The 18,754-nt window shown below is 37.8% G+C and overlaps 2 protein-coding genes across 3 annotated transcripts; both read right to left on the bottom strand.

Annotated features, from left to right (window-relative positions):
* Nucleotides 1-2,613: 2,613 nt before the first annotated feature.
* Nucleotides 2,614-5,850, bottom strand: LOC140792041 (protein CHUP1, chloroplastic-like). 2 transcript variants are annotated; one of them, XM_073142834.1, is made up of 4 exons: nt 5,225-5,850; nt 5,074-5,141; nt 4,159-4,950; nt 2,614-3,684 (listed from the first exon to the last, which is right to left on the bottom strand). In XM_073142834.1, the coding sequence occupies exons 1-4, from the start codon at nt 5,433-5,435 to the stop codon at nt 2,764-2,766; spliced, it is 1,992 nt and encodes a 663-aa protein (XP_072998935.1). In that variant the 5' UTR covers nt 5,436-5,850; the 3' UTR covers nt 2,614-2,763. The 2 variants fall into 2 exon arrangements, with proteins under 2 accessions (XP_072998935.1, XP_072998934.1); XM_073142833.1 differs by having other exon boundaries at nt 5,074-5,144; nt 5,225-5,837.
* A 446-nt stretch (nt 5,851-6,296) lies between these two features.
* Nucleotides 6,297-18,754, bottom strand: LOC140792402 (uncharacterized). Its single transcript, XM_073143385.1, has 22 exons — nt 17,607-18,754; nt 15,786-15,901; nt 15,393-15,601; nt 14,823-14,942; nt 14,337-14,465; nt 14,127-14,252; nt 13,718-13,773; nt 13,515-13,614; nt 13,277-13,394; nt 11,643-11,852; nt 11,156-11,468; nt 10,694-10,787; nt 10,410-10,518; nt 9,879-10,150; nt 9,659-9,786; nt 9,219-9,453; nt 8,709-8,897; nt 8,323-8,612; nt 8,043-8,223; nt 7,680-7,922; nt 6,961-7,043; nt 6,297-6,805 (listed from the first exon to the last, which is right to left on the bottom strand). The coding sequence occupies exons 1-22, from the start codon at nt 18,491-18,493 to the stop codon at nt 6,658-6,660; spliced, it is 4,356 nt and encodes a 1,451-aa protein (XP_072999486.1). The 5' UTR covers nt 18,494-18,754; the 3' UTR covers nt 6,297-6,657.

Genomic DNA, 18,754 nt, shown 5'->3' with positions numbered 1-18,754 from the left:
GATATAGACTTCACATGAGATGGGATAAGATGTACTTAATTGGGGTCCTACTACTCCTACTCCTAGTCCTACGCCCCGGGAATTACTATTCTGTATCAATTATTATTTTAATAATTTTTTGGACATAAGCACTCTTAAAATGTAGATAGATTTTCCTTCTCTACAATCTTATCTTTACTTTCATCTACCAAGCTCCTCAGCAAACAAAACTCGTGCTCAACGTTCTAAACAACAGACATCTTCGACAGGTAGATATCTAACTTCTTCTTCTTCGGTTGGAGGCAAATATTTCAATGCTACTGATTTCTCGGTACGGGTTTCAAAATCAGATCAGGTAAAAAAAAAATGACATGTTATGTTAGTTAAGAACATTAAATTATCGGGTTATATATTCGATTCTTGTATTAAGATTTCTATCTCAGATAATTATGATAAATATGATTATAGCTTAATTATAGGAGATATCACTTAATACTAAATAATTTAAATTTGATTCTATAGAGATAGACTTCATTTAATCTATCTATTATTAAATTTTAGTTTAAATCAATCTTAAACTAATGACATTTAATTAAACTTTCATCAAGTTAATTATAAAAAGACACCAATACCATTATTCTAATATATACATTTCTCTCAATTAAGGATATATATCTTTTATTTGATAAATTATTAAGATAATATAATTGTCTAAAAAATAATTTGAAAGATAATATATTTTTAAAATAAATAATTAACTATTAAACCCGCAAATCTTTTAATTTTTTGGATTATTATATTATTAAGAATCTTAATTGTTAAATCTTTATCAAGCCTATTAATCAATAATTAATTCCACAGGAAGAATCTCTCAAATTATTAAGAACTGACAGCAAAATTGTCCACCTGGGTCCACGTCTATTCCTCCAGAAAGATGAAATCAGACAATTATAATTTCTATGGTAAAATGGTTGCAATATTATGTAGCTGCTAGATCTGGAACCTGAACATTTTCTAGCACGAGATTTGAGCTAGATATCAGATCATGGAAAAATTTGAAGTCCTCCACAAAAGAGTTCCATTTCCAAGGAGACACAGGCAACTAGGCAAGTGGGTAAGAAGAAATATGCATTAAAGTATCTGAACAAAGTGTACAGTGTTTCCCTTTATAATATCCAATATGCAGAAGTTATATATAATATGTGATAGGAATAGGATACATTAGATATTTTTCTTATAGAAATTTGTAGCCTGAATCCATTATGAAGCTCTGAAATGCAAACAAGCTTTAATAAGGATAGTGCCAATCTAAAAACATAATCAAAAACCATGTCCTATGTACTCTCTATGTAGCAACTAATAAGATGATAGATTATTTAATACTCCATCAATCAGCCTTGAAACTTACTAGAGGTTCAGCATTTATTTCTCCTACCTACAGATAATGAGAGAGAGATACCTATAAAATATATACATATAAAATATTTAAGTATGGACAGCAGGAATTTTTGTCTAGATACCTCAAAGTTAATACTAAAAATATGAATAAAAAATGCTAAATTTATTAGTGTTTATATGAGTTCAGCATTTTATCCTAAATAAAGTAAACCAATGAATTCATCCATGTTTTATTCTATTAAATTTATAGAAAGAAAAATAAAATTATTCCTTAATTTATGTTTATCTATTACTTAGATAAATTAGAGATAATCTAGAGAGATTTATCATGTTATACTGATTTAAATTATAGAAAATATTAATTTCTATTTGGATAAGAGAAATACAAATTAATTTTTTTTTCTATTTTCTCATATAAAATAAATATATATATATATACTTGCTAAAAAAAATTTACATATTAAACTCCCTTTCTTTTAGTAAAATCCTTACATTTTTACTATTTATAATCGAAGCATATAGTTTAGTGAATATATACAGAAAACACTATAAGATATTATTTTAGAATAGGAAATTAATGTCAGCTTTTTTAGGTGAATGCATCCTCCCTCCCATTTTAAAATCTTCTCTCACTAATAATAGTATCATACTACATTGTAAATAAACAAGAAATTTTTTTATTAGTATTTGGTTTCTACTTAAACTACTTTAATTTTTAAAACAGCTCCCATGTAATATAAATACAATGAAATTGTTTAGTCAAAATAGTCTTAAATTTACATTCTCGCGTGGCCCTCATAACAAGATATTTGAGCTACGAGGCATGTGAGATATTCGAGCTACGAGGCATGTGATGAACAGCAGTCTGTAGATTATGACAGTAGACCTGGCCAAAGGTACCTTTCTTTGATACGTTCCTTTTGTAATAATGTGAGAAAATTCTTGTTCCAACTGGCTATGATCCAAGTAATCTGAGGAGTCCATGTAGCTAAAAGAAAAACCCAACTCTATTATTTGCAGAGGCCGTCTGCTTCTGTTATCTTCAAGACACATAGCAGACAGATAAGAAAGTTTGCATTCAACCCCATCATTATATATCAAGAAGATTCCAAAGTATATTTGATTTACATAGTCTTAGGCATCTCAATTATTTTACATCACGATGACAGAAAACACAAAGCATCGCATCATGTTGGTCTAAAAATTTTAGTGTATGGTTAACAAGCATTGACAAAATTTAGATTGCAAATCACTTCATGGTATAACTTACTAGAATTACAAGCATCTTTGATGATAGTCACCTATTGACTGCTGCCTATGGCAAAATATATACAGCCCCGAATGGGTTCTCAACAATTAGCAATACATGTATCCTACTGGAAAGCATCAGTTACTGAAGGATGCTGATCTCCTGCTTGACCTACGGTCAGCTCTCGATTTTCTCAAAGCATCAGCAAATTTTTTCAGCTCACCCTTGTCGGGTATGTAACTTTCATCGCCATCAAGGAGGTTATTCTGATTTATTCCAGCACTAGTCACCATAGTCTTGTATCTAAAGGGTGTCCCATCACCAGCCCTATTTTGTTCACCTTTTTCATGAACAGCATCCTCCACATTGAGCCTCTTAAATCTTTGGATATCCAAAGAGTGTCTAGCATAATTATGCAAACCAGGATCTCTACTTGGCTGCTGTTCATCAGGTTCTGCTTCCATCCAAGACAACTGATTGGCTGGTGTCAGTTCTTCTGTCATGCATGAAGAACAGCTACGGTATGATTCTCTTCCAATGGTGTCATCAAAAGAGCAGCTAGACATCCTTCTCTCAGAATTACTATAGTTTGTTGAAGTTCTACCAGTTGTATTACTGTGGATTTCTTTTCCCAGTACCAGCTTCTTCAGCTTGCCAAAAAACTTTGATTTGCTCAAGTTGCTATTTTTTGTGCTGGAGATCTCAACAGAAGTGTCATCGTTTTCTACTGCAGATGCCTGTGAAGAAGAAGAATACTCAGAATCAAATTCCAAGAGACCTAAGCTTTTCTCATCTGCACCAGAATTAGCATATTCCAGTATCAGCTGCTTGGCCTTCTCTTCTGACTTAGGACTTAAGGTCTTGCTTAGATCCCTTGCAACAGTCTTTCCCTGAGGAGGTTGGTAATTTCTCAGCTCATACCGCAGGCAAGCATTGACCCATCTTAGGTATACCAATTCCTCAACATCAGTGCATCTGTCAGTTTGGAGCTGCTCAATATCCTTAGTCAACTTGTCATTTTCTCGTCTCATGCGGCCCACTTCCTCCAATTCTTTTACCTGCAAAAGTGTTTTGATTGCTGAGAGAATATTCAAGATCGAGAAAATGAACAGAATACAGTAAAGTACACTGACATAAAATAAAATAAAAAAGACCACCATTCAATATTCATGTGTAAGAATGACAAGCAGGACATGAGTACTACCTTTTGGTAGTTGACATAGATGTACACAAGATAGAAGAGACAAGGATACATTAATATACAAGTCGAATGCTTATAAAAAGTGTGGCAAGGTCAATTTTCTCAGAAGCACAATTTATTAAGGTTGATTCTTACGGTTTGCATGATCTATTCGAGCATAGTGTGTGCATGATATATTCTAGCATACCACACTCGAAAGCACCAATGTGGTTGTTCCATTATACAAGGTGAACCAAGCAATTCCTTTTGTGGAGCATTTGCTTAAGTTTGGTATCAATTCAGACCCTTTCTACAGATAGCGCAAACAAGACAACTAAAGATATATATTCACCTGTGGACCCTTGTGAATGGAAGAGGCAGACATCTCCATCTTCTCCAATTTCTGCATCAAGTCCGAGTTCTCTTGTGCAAGCTTTGAATTCACCATTTTGAGTCCTGCAGCTTCAATTTCCAACTCCTTCAACCTCTTCAACTTATTTTTAAGTTCCTGCTCATTGTTCTCATCATTCTGCACCCTACATTGTAACACCCTAACCCTCTGATGAAGCGAAGCTATTTTCTCCTTTGCCTGCTCAGCATCTGACTTTAACTTCTTTTTCAGAAGCCTAATGTTTGCTCTAGCTGCATCAAGCTCAGAAATTGCCCTTGAATGAACTGAAACCTGCCCCTGAAGCCTCCGGTTTTCAGATTGCAAAGACTCAATTTTCAAATTGTACAACTTAGCCTCAACATTGTTAATCTTTAACTGGTTCTCGAGCTCTGTCATTGCAGCCTCTTGCTCTTGCATACCATAATACTCGAGCAGTTCAAGTTCAAGACTCCTCTCCCTCTCCCGCAGAGACCACACCAAGTTCCTGAGTTGTGCAATCTCTTGCTCCATAACTGCCTCCTCATTTGTCTCCGATTGCTTTGGTGTGGGGGTTGTTGGGGATGTTTCAGGGTCTGGCCTGGTGACCTCAAATTCTTTCATCACCAAGTCATTAAATTCTGGCAGGAGGAACCCCTCTTCGATAATGGACCTCTTACTTATTGGAGACAGGCCCAGGAGGGTGGTGGCGGTGGTTGCAGTTGTTCTGGTGGCGGTGGTTGAGGTGCCATTTACAATCTTAGTCAATGCTTGTTCCTTTAAGAAAATTGAAACCCAATCCACAAACAATTAAATGAACATTTTTTACAAAGAGTATCAAATCATCACGTAAATCTCTCAATTCAGCATCAAAATTGGAAATTGAGTTGAAATCCTTACATTCTTAAGGACGACGAGTTCTTCTTTGAGGCCACTGCTAGGCTTTCCACTGGGCTCTGGCTCGCAACCTACTATTAGTAAGAACAAGATAGAGATCAAAAAGAAGTAACCGAAACGTGAATAAAGTATCAAGGAAAGGGGAAATAATCACCTGAAGACGGTGGCGGAAGCTGGCGAGGCCGAGGCTGAGACCGAGATCGGAGTTGGGAAAAGAGGAATCCGGCAAAGGAAAGAGCAAGAGCAACTCCAACCTTGAGAAGCAATGGCTTCACTTCTCTCCTCCCTCTCACTACCAAAACCATCTCCCCACCTCTCCCACTACCCTCCGATTCAAACCCTACCGCCGGCTTCTCCATTTCCATCTTCAGGCACAAGAGGGCGAGAAGAGCAACAGATCATAACCCGTCAACCCCTTCCCCTTCTAATATGCATCCAAACACTGGAATTGGAATCTACGCAGAAATATATCGACAGAGACACGAAGAAGAAAGGAATTGGGAGGAGGGATTCTCTTCTAGGTACCCTTTTATTCCTACTGATAATTCCTTGCTTCTCAGCTTCACATGGCTTGTTACAGCTTCGATTCCGCCTGGTATCCACCAGAAAATATAAGAGAAGAGAAGAGAAGATTGAATTTTGGTAGCGTTACGATTAGAGAACGGTGGATGGACCGGCGAAGGAGTTGCACCGCGAATTCGTCTCACCCGACCACCTCGCGTCTCCAAATGGCAAACTCCTCTCTTTTCTCCCAACCAGATTCGTGCAACTATGCTGCTTACTACTACTACCAGCACTTGTGAACAAAAAGAAACTCGTTATTCTTGCAACAATAATTTGTCTTGTTCTTTAATAAAAGAGTAGAAATAATTCGTCTTGTTGTGATCATTAGTGCTGATGCGGCAATATTTAATTGTTAAAATGATGTATTGTTGACTAAGTTTTAACATAGGAGGAGGAGTTTTGACTATTTTAAATCTGCCAAACTTTTTGTTTACGTATGGGATAGTCCATCAATTTTACCACAGGAGGAGCACTTGCGAAGCACGGATGAACTCAGTTGTCAACGCACTGCTTGGCTTGACTGCTCGTAATTTTGCAAAACTGTTCGCTTGGTAAAATTATCACAAACTCAGTGGAAGCTCACCAACTTATTATACTTCCACCTCAAGATGGGAGACTAAGATTTACGTAGAGATCATGATTATGAAAAATGACAATAAGCATTTGAAGGATAAAAAAATTAATCCCTGCTGGTATATTATTCAGCCAGGAAATTAGAGAATTCACATTTCAATGCCATAAAAGGCTTGATAACAAAATTAAAGATACAAGGAAAAATCCTACCTTTGGTCATTAGCAAACGTTTCAGGTATAACTCTATCGTAACTAAAATTCTACAAAGAATGAATGAAGTACACCTTTATATTTACAATAAGGCAAAAACTGTAACTGCACAAAGATCAACGAGGGGGGTGTGAATTCGGCATGACAAATGCTAATTGGGCCCGATGAATAAAAGAGGCCCACAATTCCCTCAATTTTACTCCAAAATAATCTAATTGCTTTAGTAGTAACTCAGTTGTGTCAAGCCTGCCAGAATAGATTTGGGTCGTTACTGTACAATGAGCGGTCCTGGATCTCCAAATTAGCGACATGCCAATCGACCAGTCTTGCTTGGACGCATTTACACAACAATAATCCAGCAGGGAACAACCACCAACCACTTTCATCCCTGCGAAGATTAATGCATTCAGAAAGTAACACCAAGTAGTTAGCAATGCGTTCTCAATTAACAAACTTGTCAAAACATGCAAAACTCTTTCTCATGCATAAGGGAAAATAATTGAGAGTTCTTTTTCTTTCGAAAGGCATCAAGAAATTGCTTACGTGCCCAAATTCCAAGGTTGTAGGTTTGGATGTTTTTGGCTTGATGACTTGTAATGCACAAATCCACATATAAAGGCTACAACCTGTAGAATAAATGAAATGAGCATGCAATCCGCAAAACCATGAAAATAACCCTGCATTAAAAAGCAGGGGGCATAATTCTCTGGGGAAAGACGGTGCAAATTATAAGGAATCGCTGAGTAAGAAAGTTCAAATTTCCGACCAGCAGAGATAACTTAATTTCAAAGAAAAAGACTAGCATTTAGTTAGCATTTACAGCAAAATGTTATCTTTGGAAATAGCAATATGTATGCTAATATACATCCCCATCCAATATGTATCATATCTTACCAATGGAACCTTGTTGCAGCAATTCGAGACAAAGCACTATTTTCACTCTTTACTTTTACTGAAAAGGACTCTTCTTTGGACAGGTCCTACCTCTCATGTAAAACAAGATCTACTATAATTAGCCTGGTTAAGCACAACATATCAACTACCTCCTCTTTTCCACAAGTCCCAAATGACATTATGTGGCTCAATCATTGTTAATCAATTATGTCACTGATAGTTTCTGCAAATTCTTAACCTTGTAAATAGAGATCTGTGAAAACTGAGAGCAACAAAAGTAATACAATATTATGGTAATAGTATTTCAAACATAGAAGCAAAGCAAACAAAGTCATATAACAATGAAAAGTGCATGTGAAGGGACTTACAACATTGACCAACGATGTAATGTTCCATAATGCATATACACGAGCAAGGCCAGCAGATCGCCGAGGTCCATGGCTAAAAAGAGCATTTATTCCAGCAGGAAATGGTGAAAGTATACCCAGAGGAAGAACAAACAAAACTAAGAAGATGTCTGCCATAGAAAATGAATAAAGCTGGAGCAATGTAAGCAACACTAAGCTGAAATCTGCTAAGAGTAATATTGAGACAACCAAACCGACAAGATCCTGCAGTTGAAAGAAAAACGGTAAAGCCATGATAAGTATATAAGTACAAAGATCAACATCAACCTTAAAGACATTTTAAAAAGCCTATAGTATAATTAAGTTTATTCAAGCACAAGTCACCTGATGGCCAACTGGCTTGGTATTATGTAGTATAAGAGATAATGGGTAAAATAAATCTTTCTTGTCTTCAAGCATCCGAAGGCTGTAATTATCTAAAATCCCCCCACTTATCCTTTTCCGCATAACAGCTTCCCTGTTCCTCAAATGGCCAGATTGAGTATCTCCGTGTGTGTTATTCGCTCTGCAGAGTAAAGGCGTGGTGACTTGGTAGATTCTGACCAAAAGAACATTTAAAACACAAAACTGCTAAAAAAACAAGCAACGAGCAATGATATCTCACCGAGACGGTTGTTCAACTGTTGCATTTCTAGAATCACCATCAATTGTAGTAGACCCAGATTCTCCTTCCGCAGCATATACTACCAGACCAAGTTGGCAATAGCCTACTTTTGTAGCTTGAAACCAGGCAAGATCAACACATACCCCATGGAGGTTCAAAGCAGGATTTGCATGAGTTTCAAGCCAGTTGAGAACTGGCAGAAATGTTACTTTGAGGTGCCCACGGCGAACCAAGCGCAGCTGTGCATTCAATCCAGCCACAAGGCGGTACCATATTGTTGGTGGTACAGACTGCACAAAAAGTTGATATATCAGATCAAGAGAAGCAGCTTCTAAATTTTAAAATCTATCAAAAATGCATTTCATGTCCAAAAGTGGAAAGTATACCTGACTCATGAGACTGGTGAGCACATTGTCACTGTGGAGGGAAAAAGGAGCCATGTAACTTCCATCACCTCCAAAGATTAAACGCATGGGAAATCTTTGATGAAGACGAGGAGGAAGATCAGGCCTTTTTTCATCTCCACCAAGAAAGAAATCCACAAATCCTAGCATTAGATCTGGGTTTGCAGCCACCTAAGTTTACAAGAAAACTATGTAATCAAGCAGGAAAATTTCACATTAGCAAAAACTGACCAACAACAGCAACAGAAAAATATCTGACCAAAAAGCTGGTGAGAAATATTTATTTGCACCATTCTAGTATATTCCAGAAATGGCATTTACAATTAAAAGAATACAAAAAAGATATGCAAAAAGAAATGGGTAGGAAGTGACTATTTATATACATTCTAATAAATTAAAATGCCGAAGTTCTCACTAGAGAAAAGAACCATGACCGACGATCCATATTAAATAAGGATAATTTCCTACTTTGAAAGTAAATCTAATGCAAACCTTCAGGCCTTCATAAAGAGCACGTGAACGGCAAGAACGTAAGCATGAATGGTCATACTCAGATCGAACAAATTCACGCAATCGCTGTAGCTTCTTTCTCCTCCGCCATTGCTGCCATGACCATGCAAGAGGGTATGCGAGTATACAAAGAATGCTATAAATTGATCCCTCCCACCACTGATAAGCAGCAAGAGCATTTATCTCATCAACGAACCTGTTAAATGCGTCCTCGTATCTGCCAATGGAAGAGTATAAAAAAGATTGTAAATAATTAGAACATGCAACATGACAAACATTAAGAAAGGTCATAAGATAGCTAAGAAAAGAAAAGAAAAAAATACAGGCAGAAAAAGGGAAATAACTCAATAAGAAGACAAGAAGGTGCAACATAAGTTGAATATGCTACTAATCTAGGTCCACTACAGAACATGCCAACATACACAATCTCTGTAATTTGTTCAGGTGGAGAGTGGGGAAGATGCCAAGGTTCACTGAAGGTGTTTGGACCCATGAAATACATTCTATGCACATGAGTTTGGGACTCCTCTGCCCTACTTGTTTCCAGAACCTGTGTGCAAAGCAAGAGTTGCCAAAATTTCACTCAAGACTTGCAAAGAAGAACAAATTTGTACTAAGACAGGCACTAAAGTTATAGAGGACCTCATTCAGCGATTCTAGAAAGGGGAAGGAGTGGTCAATTTGAGACCCACGTTGTGTTGGCGCTGGCCCTGGCAATTCATCAGTGCCAACAAATTTCATCCGTGCAACACTTAGAACAAGAGCTAACAAGACAAGGAGCCCAGAAAGAAGAAGACCAAATAGCCAGGGTCCACCAAAAGTATATATTAACTCTTCAAGAGCAGTATAGCAGTGTGGCATGTGATATCTATCAGACACACATTTGTATGGGCATGGAGTTTCAGCAACACCTCCTGTTAAAAAAATGTTGAAGTTTTAAAAATTTCTACAGCAATACAATAGAATCAATCATAAACAAGTAAAAGTAAAATCAGATTAAACAAATTAAAGGGGCATATGTGAATCATCAAAGATCTGTTCCAACATCTTCTTAAAATACTGTAATGTAAGATTACCAAGTAATGAATTCATAGTAGTCTGCACTAAAAGATATTCTCCGACTATGTCTCGCCACCTGTATAATCATATAAGAAGCAGCATACTGAGAGTTACCTCGAACACTTGTATACACAGCACGATGAGGGAGCTCATCAGAGGGGCACTGATAACAAAGAGCTTCATCAGATCCAGTGACATTCTTGAAAGTTCCCAAAGGGCATTCCTGCATTTTTTTTCAAAACATCATAAATCCAACACTTACATATATAGACTACTAAGTACAATATAACTGATTAAAAAAGCTACCAACTTTGCTGCATAAAAAACATATTATAAACCCAAAAAGTCATACATTTTGGAGTATATTCTTAGAATTAATTTAAACAGTATATAAGCACCTTGCAAAATATTCCATAAAGACCTCTAGGACAAGCTTTTCCTGTGAGAGTTCCATTTCCCCCAGCAAAGCCTTGACCCTTACTCATGCCTCCCCTGTGAGAGAAAATGGCCGCTTAAATAATGTTACGAGAACCACATAAATTCAGAAAACCAATCAGCACCCTATATCTGATTTCTCATTGTCAGCTCATTTTCATAAATAAAAGAAGATTATTCCAACTACATAGTACATCAAATAACTCCAGAAGGTGATCCAAAAGTTTCTGGTTGCAAATGCTTTGTGCAATGAAGAGTAGATTCACAAAAAATGTATTAAGAAAATAACAGAAAATATGCACAACCTGGTTGTCTTACAAGATACATAGTATGGGGATAGTTGAGCATGGTGTAACACTTAAAAGAATCTCTTCAAGCACTCAATATATCCAAGAAAATAACTTAACTAAGAAATTTGACCAGACCTCGTATTTATGGATCCTTCCACACTTGCTACTGGAAGATATTCATCTCCCGTAGGGATGTCAGACCAATGGAAGTGAATCCTTCCACCGCCTCCACCACCACCATTATGGCTTCCGTACCCACCAGCGCTTGACAGGACAGAGGTCTCACCAAGAGTTAAAGTACGCAAAAAGAGAAGAATAGTGCCCCCAGAACCACCACCAAGCCCCCCATTTGAGACATTGATAGCAGAACCCATGAAACTTTCACCATTCGCCTCAACAGAGCCAAAGACGGACAAACTTAACAGAGAATGCTCCCATGAACCCATAACTGCACGAGTAATGCAACAACAAAAAAAAAGACAAAGTAAGCATCATCGTTAAACAGCATTTGAAACAATTCTATGATCTTTAATAGCAAGAAAACAGCACCATAAATATCATGTTTCTCAAAATTACAAGACTGACAACTTGGTAGAATATAACCAATAATATCCAGGGATACCTATTATACCACCACCAGCTGTTGAAGTTGCTATGCTGTCATTACCGCTACCGCTACCAAGCTCGCAGGGTAAATCAGCATTCCCATATGCGAGGCCACCCTCAGCGTGACTGCCATTATAGAAACCATCTCCCCCTTTACCGCCATGCCCGCCACCACCACTGAGACCACTGCTTAAAACACTTCCCCTTCCAATTCCACCTTTGCATCCTTTATTCAGAAAAGGGCGCACCGTCAGAATAAATTCTCATGACACAGCAGGATTAATATAGGATTAAACACAATTTCAATGAATAAACAATCCATGGTTGGTCACAAAGTGGTTATACCAGAGATTACTGCCGAAATTTCTTTATTTGCATAGAAGATGTCAGAAAAAGACTCATCTTTTTAGAAGATAATTATTAATATGGCAAGAAATAAAATCACTGAAGGAACTTCCTTTAGACTAATACTTAATCACAAAAAGGTAAACAAAAGAAACTTTAAGCTCACCAACTTATCCTTTTGACATATAAAAAACTCTTTTACTCATTCGTAATCAAACAGAAAAATACATAAAATTGTCATCCAAGGCAATTAGAGCAAGTGCCAAGATAATATCTCCAAAAGTTGAAAGATCTTGCATCTGATTTATATTGGACAGAAAACCACTTTTTTTATACTAGATAAATGGACAAATTCCTGGGGTAAAATATGCCAAATATTCATTTCTTTTTATCTCATTGACTGGATAAGGCTCACAAATGATTGGAGATTAGGCAGAGGGTGAGAGCACATTAAGATAATCTGTCCATTTTTATAACCTCATAATGGTGTTAACTGTTACTCAATTTGTTCTTTTCACTCCAAGGCCTCCTTATTCTCTGCCACCTTCTTTCTGTACGTACTACCGAAGCCCTCTATGGAATCTATCTATATATTTATCAATCCATCTACATAAACAATGGGGTCATCATGTCAAAGTTATAGGAGCAGTGGAATCATCATGGCAAAGTTATAGGAACAGTGGTGTCATCATGTCAAAGTTAATAGGAGCTTGTCATAAGAATTTTCCTCTACCAATCTCCATCATAGGAGATGACCTACAACAAGAAATGGCTGTTTATAGGTCTCCGCTCTTCTTTTGGCGCCTTCCACCAGGCTTATCACAGGCAGCATGCTATTTTTGTAGAATGGGTCCACTTCTGCATCCTTTAGGGTTGTCGCATGCATTTATTTATAGCCTAATTTGGGTGTTCAATTAGGAAATCAACTAAAAGTTTAATTAGAGAAAATTGACTCAATTAGAAACTGATTAATATTCAATTTGGCACGAGTCCCTATATTTCCACTTGGATGCCTTCTCTAGTTCTTTAGGGTTGTCACATGCATTTATTTATAGCCCAATTTGGGTGTTCAATTAGGAAATCAAATAAGAGTTTAATTAGAGAGAATTGACTCAATTAGGAACTGATTAATATTCTATTTGGCACGAGTCCCTATATTTCCACTTGGATGCCTTCTCTAGTTCCACTAGATCTTTAAAAAATAAGGCACACAGCAACAAAATCAAGAACATTCAGATTGATAAATTAATGAATCAATAACATACGCAAATCAGTTTAACTTGAAAGAAAGTTCATTAGCTATACCCAATCCAGTGGCACTAATTGTTCCAGAAGGTTGCACAACGACATTTCTTGCCCTATGAAAATGAACAACAGTTCCCTCTAGAAGCCCTTCAACATCAATATCTTCAACTCGACAAATCTGTTAAACGAACTGCCAGATATTAGTATCTTAAAGGACAAGTTAAAGCAGTATATTAGAGCCAAACACTATTAAGTACTTCAATAAAAGTCTAGAATTATAGGAAGCAAGAATAAAAACCTGAAGCGTGAAAGACAGTGACGAATTCACATTGCAATCCTCAGGTGGATGAATTAATTCCATGGGGCAATTCTCTAGTTCACAATTAAGCTTTGGAGCCCTAAATGAAGCATGATACAGAGCTGATAATCAGCAATCCAAACATCAAGAGTGAAAAAACAAATAAAAATTTGGAAATGCAAATGATATCTCGTTCTACTTACATATCATCATCAGTTGCATTTATTAATGGCCCACGTAAAACAGAGCCAGGCCCAACCTACATAAATAAAACCAAACACTCTTCACGTGAATAATGAAATAATTAGAACAATTCTAAACAGACCAAATGAAGAAACTAGATGAGATAAAAGAGAATAAAAGAGTACAGGCTGAGAGGCAATGAAGAAAAGATAATAGAGGGAATCCATGATTCTGGCCATGCCAAGAATAATTGAATTATTTTTTAGAGGAGGGAAATCGTGATAAATAACGAGAGCTAAGAAAATCATAGCTAACATGTATTTATCGCATCACTGTGTGATGAACAAAAAAATAAAAGCATTGCCTACAAAAAGATAACTGTGGTTTACAACATAAAGATTCAAGAAAATAACAGGTATTTGAGCTTACATGAATGCTGTAGAACAGTGACAAAATTAGACGTTGTGCTTCAATAATATCTCCTGGTCCAGACAAATTCAGCAGGCCTTGACCATGAACTCCAAGATTAGCATTAGAATGTATCATAGATGATTCCTGAAATAGAGCAAATACACCTGTAACAGAGAAAAAACTGACAGAACAAAAGCCAATTCACAAGCTGTGAAAAAAGTAGCGTACCTTCAAAACCACCAAATTACTTGCCTCAAGTAATGACGTTTGCACTATTGAATCTCCGCCCCCATTTATTAGCATTCTAGAATTCCACATCAAGAGCATCTTTACAGACATCCGCAAGGCCCCAAATACCTAAATTAATCAGAATTGGTATAATTAAGTATAGGATTTAATAGATGGCTGGATATAATAGATAAAAAATTGACACATAATGCAACCAATGCAACTTATATAGTACTCGAAGAAATTACAACTAAGATCTATACATATGAATAGGTTGCTCTTATTAGTTACATCTGTATCCTTCATACTACAGAAAACTATAATGCACAATTTGTAGTGCATAGGAGTATAGGACTATAGAAGCAAAATGATGGTTGCACATACTCTATACTTGCCCAAGTTGCCATATCACATGATAAATGAGAAACTAATAACAAAAGTGCATAGAAAGACCACAAAAAAAGGAGCTAAAATCTATGTGATCACCTTGATTATTGAGTCACTCATCAGAAGTTCTTCAGCCATAAGTTCGAACTCCGAGTAAGGATAATGAGCCAGGCCAAAAGTTAAGATACCACTAGACAGTAGGCTAAGTTGCCCTTGTACCTGAACAATGCAATAGGCCATTTCAGAAGGACATCTTTGAGAATTTAAATAGAGGAAATCTACGAAAATGGTTCTCTGAAAGATATTACAAAGAGGAGAGGTATTAACTTGAACCAAGCCCTCAATATAGGAAAAATATCAAGATCTAATACTCGAGATTGGAAGATCTCGGAAGCTGAACAAGTCAACAAATACAACAAATACAAGTATGATACTATGATGCTTTTGTTTTCTATACAAATAGAGAAGCAAAGATTTGCAAAGTAACAAACCAAATGCTTCAATATATCGAGAAAAACAGCAAACTTGTGGACATACTGTCACAGTATAACAATAAAATCCTATTTCACTAACATTGGATTGTACAACACAAAGAGCAACATGCAGTACTTTCTTTCCTTTTGCCATAGCTATACAATCATTCATAAGTAATCCAAACAAAATCCTTACCTGTACACGACTCCAGAGTAAGGGAACAGCAGCTTTGGCACAATTTCTAACAAAAACATTTGTCCAAAGTGGCTGATTAGGAAATTCTAAAAGAAGAGTATCAGTTTGTGTAGTCAAGTTGTGGTTGGAAACAGTAAGACTCTTTGGAACTGCATCATAAAGAGTTCCTGCAGCTCCAGCATTTTCCGGACAGCCAAAACTCCTTCCACCTGTATACAAGAGACCAAAGTCCACCATAACAACATCAATGACTTCAGATATAGAAAAGGAATTAAAGGACATGCATAACAGAATGATCTGACACTAAGTATAGGTAACAGATCTACAAATAATCGTGGTTAGAGGGATTTTGTGTAAACCATCAAAAGATATGAAGGAAAGAAAATAAATTACCATGAACAAAAATTTGTGCATCATCATGCCTGCTGAAAACATCAATAGAAACACGGCCACCACCTCCCCCAGCCAAACCATTGCCTCCAGAAGCACTTATCGTGCCACTACCCTTCCTGATTCTCAAAACAAGCATTAGATAGAAAAATCAATAGTATGGGAAATCTTAAATATGCATCTAGACAAAACAAAGAGGAATCACAGCAGTTACGCAGATCGCATATACAAAAATATCAATCCAAACTTAAATTAGCATCACACCCTACAAGTACATATAGCAATTAGCCTTACAAGATTCAGCTCACCAAAAAGAAAAATTCAAATAGAGCTTTATCTAGATCCCAGGACAGACTATAATGCAGGCATTAGCCAATCTGCTCCATTTATCTGCAAGTAAAGAAGACACCTTGTGTATAGGATCTGTTTATATATATATATCAGCAAATTAGCCTACCAGGTTAAAATTTTACATTTGTGGTACCACAGCTTCATTATATAGACCCACACTTGTGTAAAGGAAGCAAGTTTGTGGTACATGTGCATCAACAAAAGGGTGGATTATTCTTATTTCATCCACAATTTGCATGAGACCTAACTGAAGTCCACAGTGATAATAACACAAATGCAAAGAAAAAAATGCTTAAAAATAGCATTGATTATAAGAATAAGAATACAGATACTTGTGAGTTGTGACATATGTAATGTGTTCTTAATGTGATGCTAGTAATGCAACTGCATTTATGCAAACAAAGAGATGAAACAACTTTGGAAAGGAAAAAAACAGAAAGAGAGATATAAGAGGTTTCCATGTTCAAATCTTAAGCAAGTGAAAGAATAAACAATTAAACAGGATAGAATGCTACCAGCAGAAAAAAAAAGAGCATACCAAAAAATTGTTTAACTACATTATCCAAAATTTTCTGACAGTTAATGTGTAGCTGTATTAAGAAATATAAACTACGACTTGATAGTATTGCACTATTAAAGTCAAGGTTGCTCATATTACCTCTTTAGCCATATCAGTAAGTCACTAAAATGGTTTATAAGGCAAGGAGCATAGGCACATTGCGGGACATGCAAAAAGTACTTATCCACTAAGACTCTTTAAGGAAAAGATTAGATAAATATATTTTAGTGGGTATTTAATTTCTAGAGTTACTTATGTAAGGTCATATAACCCCAAGTGTAAAGTAATAACTACTAAGTGCTGTTAATTTCTGTAATTCATGAGTTTCTATACTTGTAAAAGTAGTACTTTATAGATAAGGTTGGGAAATGAAACAATTTAGGTAGTTCTTGCTGCTTACAATTTCATCTCCAAATAAATGGCCAGCTTGTTCAGATCGTCATAAACTAGCAAGTTGATGTTAGAAGTAGAATAAAATCGTGATCTCCAGCGAAACTGATATAAGAACCATCCACTCGAGGAAATTTCTATGTTTAAGGATAGTTTTTGGACAAGTAAAATAGGTTTCTAGTTTCTACTGAGTCTGAAAGACTTGAACTAATGTCCTTCTACATCAAACACAACAAACTAATTCACAGATGTGAAATATAAGAATCTGTCAAAGTATGCAGGAGAATGATGTATGACATGAATTGCCCACAACCAAAGGAGACTTAAATGCTGGGGTCTTACCCCAAGTTCAGAGGCAAAATTATTTATAGTGAACAAACGGTATATGCCAATAGACATCAATGTAAATCAGAAATATCCAGATGACGATCGGCAAAGGAGAAAAACTTCACACATGAATAAGGTAAAGAGGTATTAAACATGCATCCTGGGTTTGATTGAAAAAACAAAGGAAAAAAACTCACATCTTTGAAGCTTTTATATAGATGCTTCCACCAGAACCTCCTCCGCCCTTATCACCACCATCACCGCCATCAGCAAATATCGCTCCCTCGAACTCCAAAAAATCCTTTACATCCACCCAGATCCTCCCGCCGCCTCCTCCTCCATAATCCTTCTCCACGCTGGTCGATCCGCCCTTGCTGCCATAACTATCCGGCCCCATCAGCGATGACCAAGCATATGTATCCCCGCCCCAAGAATCCTCCTGCGTCTGCCCATCCTTCACATAGCAGCTAGCGCCCCTTCCCCCATGACCCCCGCCATCCCCATGTATTCCGGATGGGACCCCACTGGTCCGCTCCGGCGGCTCCCCGGCCAACGCCGTGGTATTAATCCTCGTCCCCTCGGCAAAGCTAATGTTCGACGCCGCAAGCAGCACCCTCCCGGCAACAATCCCCGCGCTCTTCCCCAGCCGCACCTCACCTGAAAGATTAGCGACGATCTCACACCCGGCGAGGGGACAACTGAGCACAGCACCAGCAAGAAGGACGAGGCTGCCTCTCCCCTTGATATAGACATCCCCAGAGAGCTCCACGCTCGATAGGAGCTCACATCGTGTGTCGAAGTCGCCTTCCCCGCCGACGTCCGCTTCACAAGAAGCGGAAGGAGCCTCCGGCACCGCCGGCGGAGGCGGCGGCGTCGGCGGGGAGTAGTCGTGCCAGAAAGACTCGTAGTTCAAGATCGAATACCGCCCCCCGCCGCCTCGATCCGATCCGTCCCTGTCCTCCTCGAAAGCGGACGCAAACCTAGGGTTAGCGCTAGGGTCACGGCTCGGGATCCCGAAGAGCAGCATGAAGGCGAAGGCGAAGGCGACGACGAGGAGAGGAGGAGGAGGAGATGACGACGCCATGGAAGGAGGGAGGAGAGACTCATCAGACCGAAGGGAAACCCTAATGAGCGACGAAGGGGCTCCGATCTTGAGGAGATGGGCCGAGGGACCTATCGGTATTTCCTCAAATTCCCAGGGGCCAACTTATAAAATAAAACCATCCGCTCAGCGCGTGCGGGGAGACGAACACGGGGAGAAGCCTCCGTGGCACCAGGCGAGAGCCAACGTCGGAGTGGCTGCGAGAGAGAGAGAGAGAGAATTGGGGAAAAGCAAAACCAAAGA

The sequence above is a fragment of the Typha latifolia genome, chromosome 7, assembly GCF_019914945.1.
Source record: "Typha latifolia isolate L0001 chromosome 7, TyphaL0001v2, whole genome shotgun sequence".
NCBI classification, from domain to species: domain Eukaryota; kingdom Viridiplantae; phylum Streptophyta; class Magnoliopsida; order Poales; family Typhaceae; genus Typha; species Typha latifolia.
Note: the sequence above shows the minus strand (reverse complement) of the source record. Positions and strands in the feature narration are given on the sequence as shown.

Coding starts and splice junctions, on each gene's coding strand:
- LOC140792041 (XM_073142833.1), bottom strand. CDS start 5,435: ATGGAAATGGAGAAGCCGGCGGTAGGGTTTGAATCGGAGGGTAGTGGG. Junction 5,145..5,224: donor GCTTCCGCCACCGTCTTCAG/GTGATTATTTCC, acceptor TCTTACTAATAG/TAGGTTGCGAGCCAGAGCCC. Junction 3,685..4,158: donor CCATTCACAAGGGTCCACAG/GTGAATATATAT, acceptor ACACTTTTGCAG/GTAAAAGAATTGGAGGAAGT.
- LOC140792402 (XM_073143385.1), bottom strand. CDS start 18,493: ATGGCGTCGTCATCTCCTCCTCCTCCTCTCCTCGTCGTCGCCTTCGCC. Junction 10,519..10,693: donor TTTATGGAATATTTTGCAAG/GTGCTTATATAC, acceptor AAAAAAATGCAG/GAATGCCCTTTGGGAACTTT. Junction 10,151..10,409: donor TGTGTATACAAGTGTTCGAG/GTAACTCTCAGT, acceptor TTTTTTTAACAG/GAGGTGTTGCTGAAACTCCA.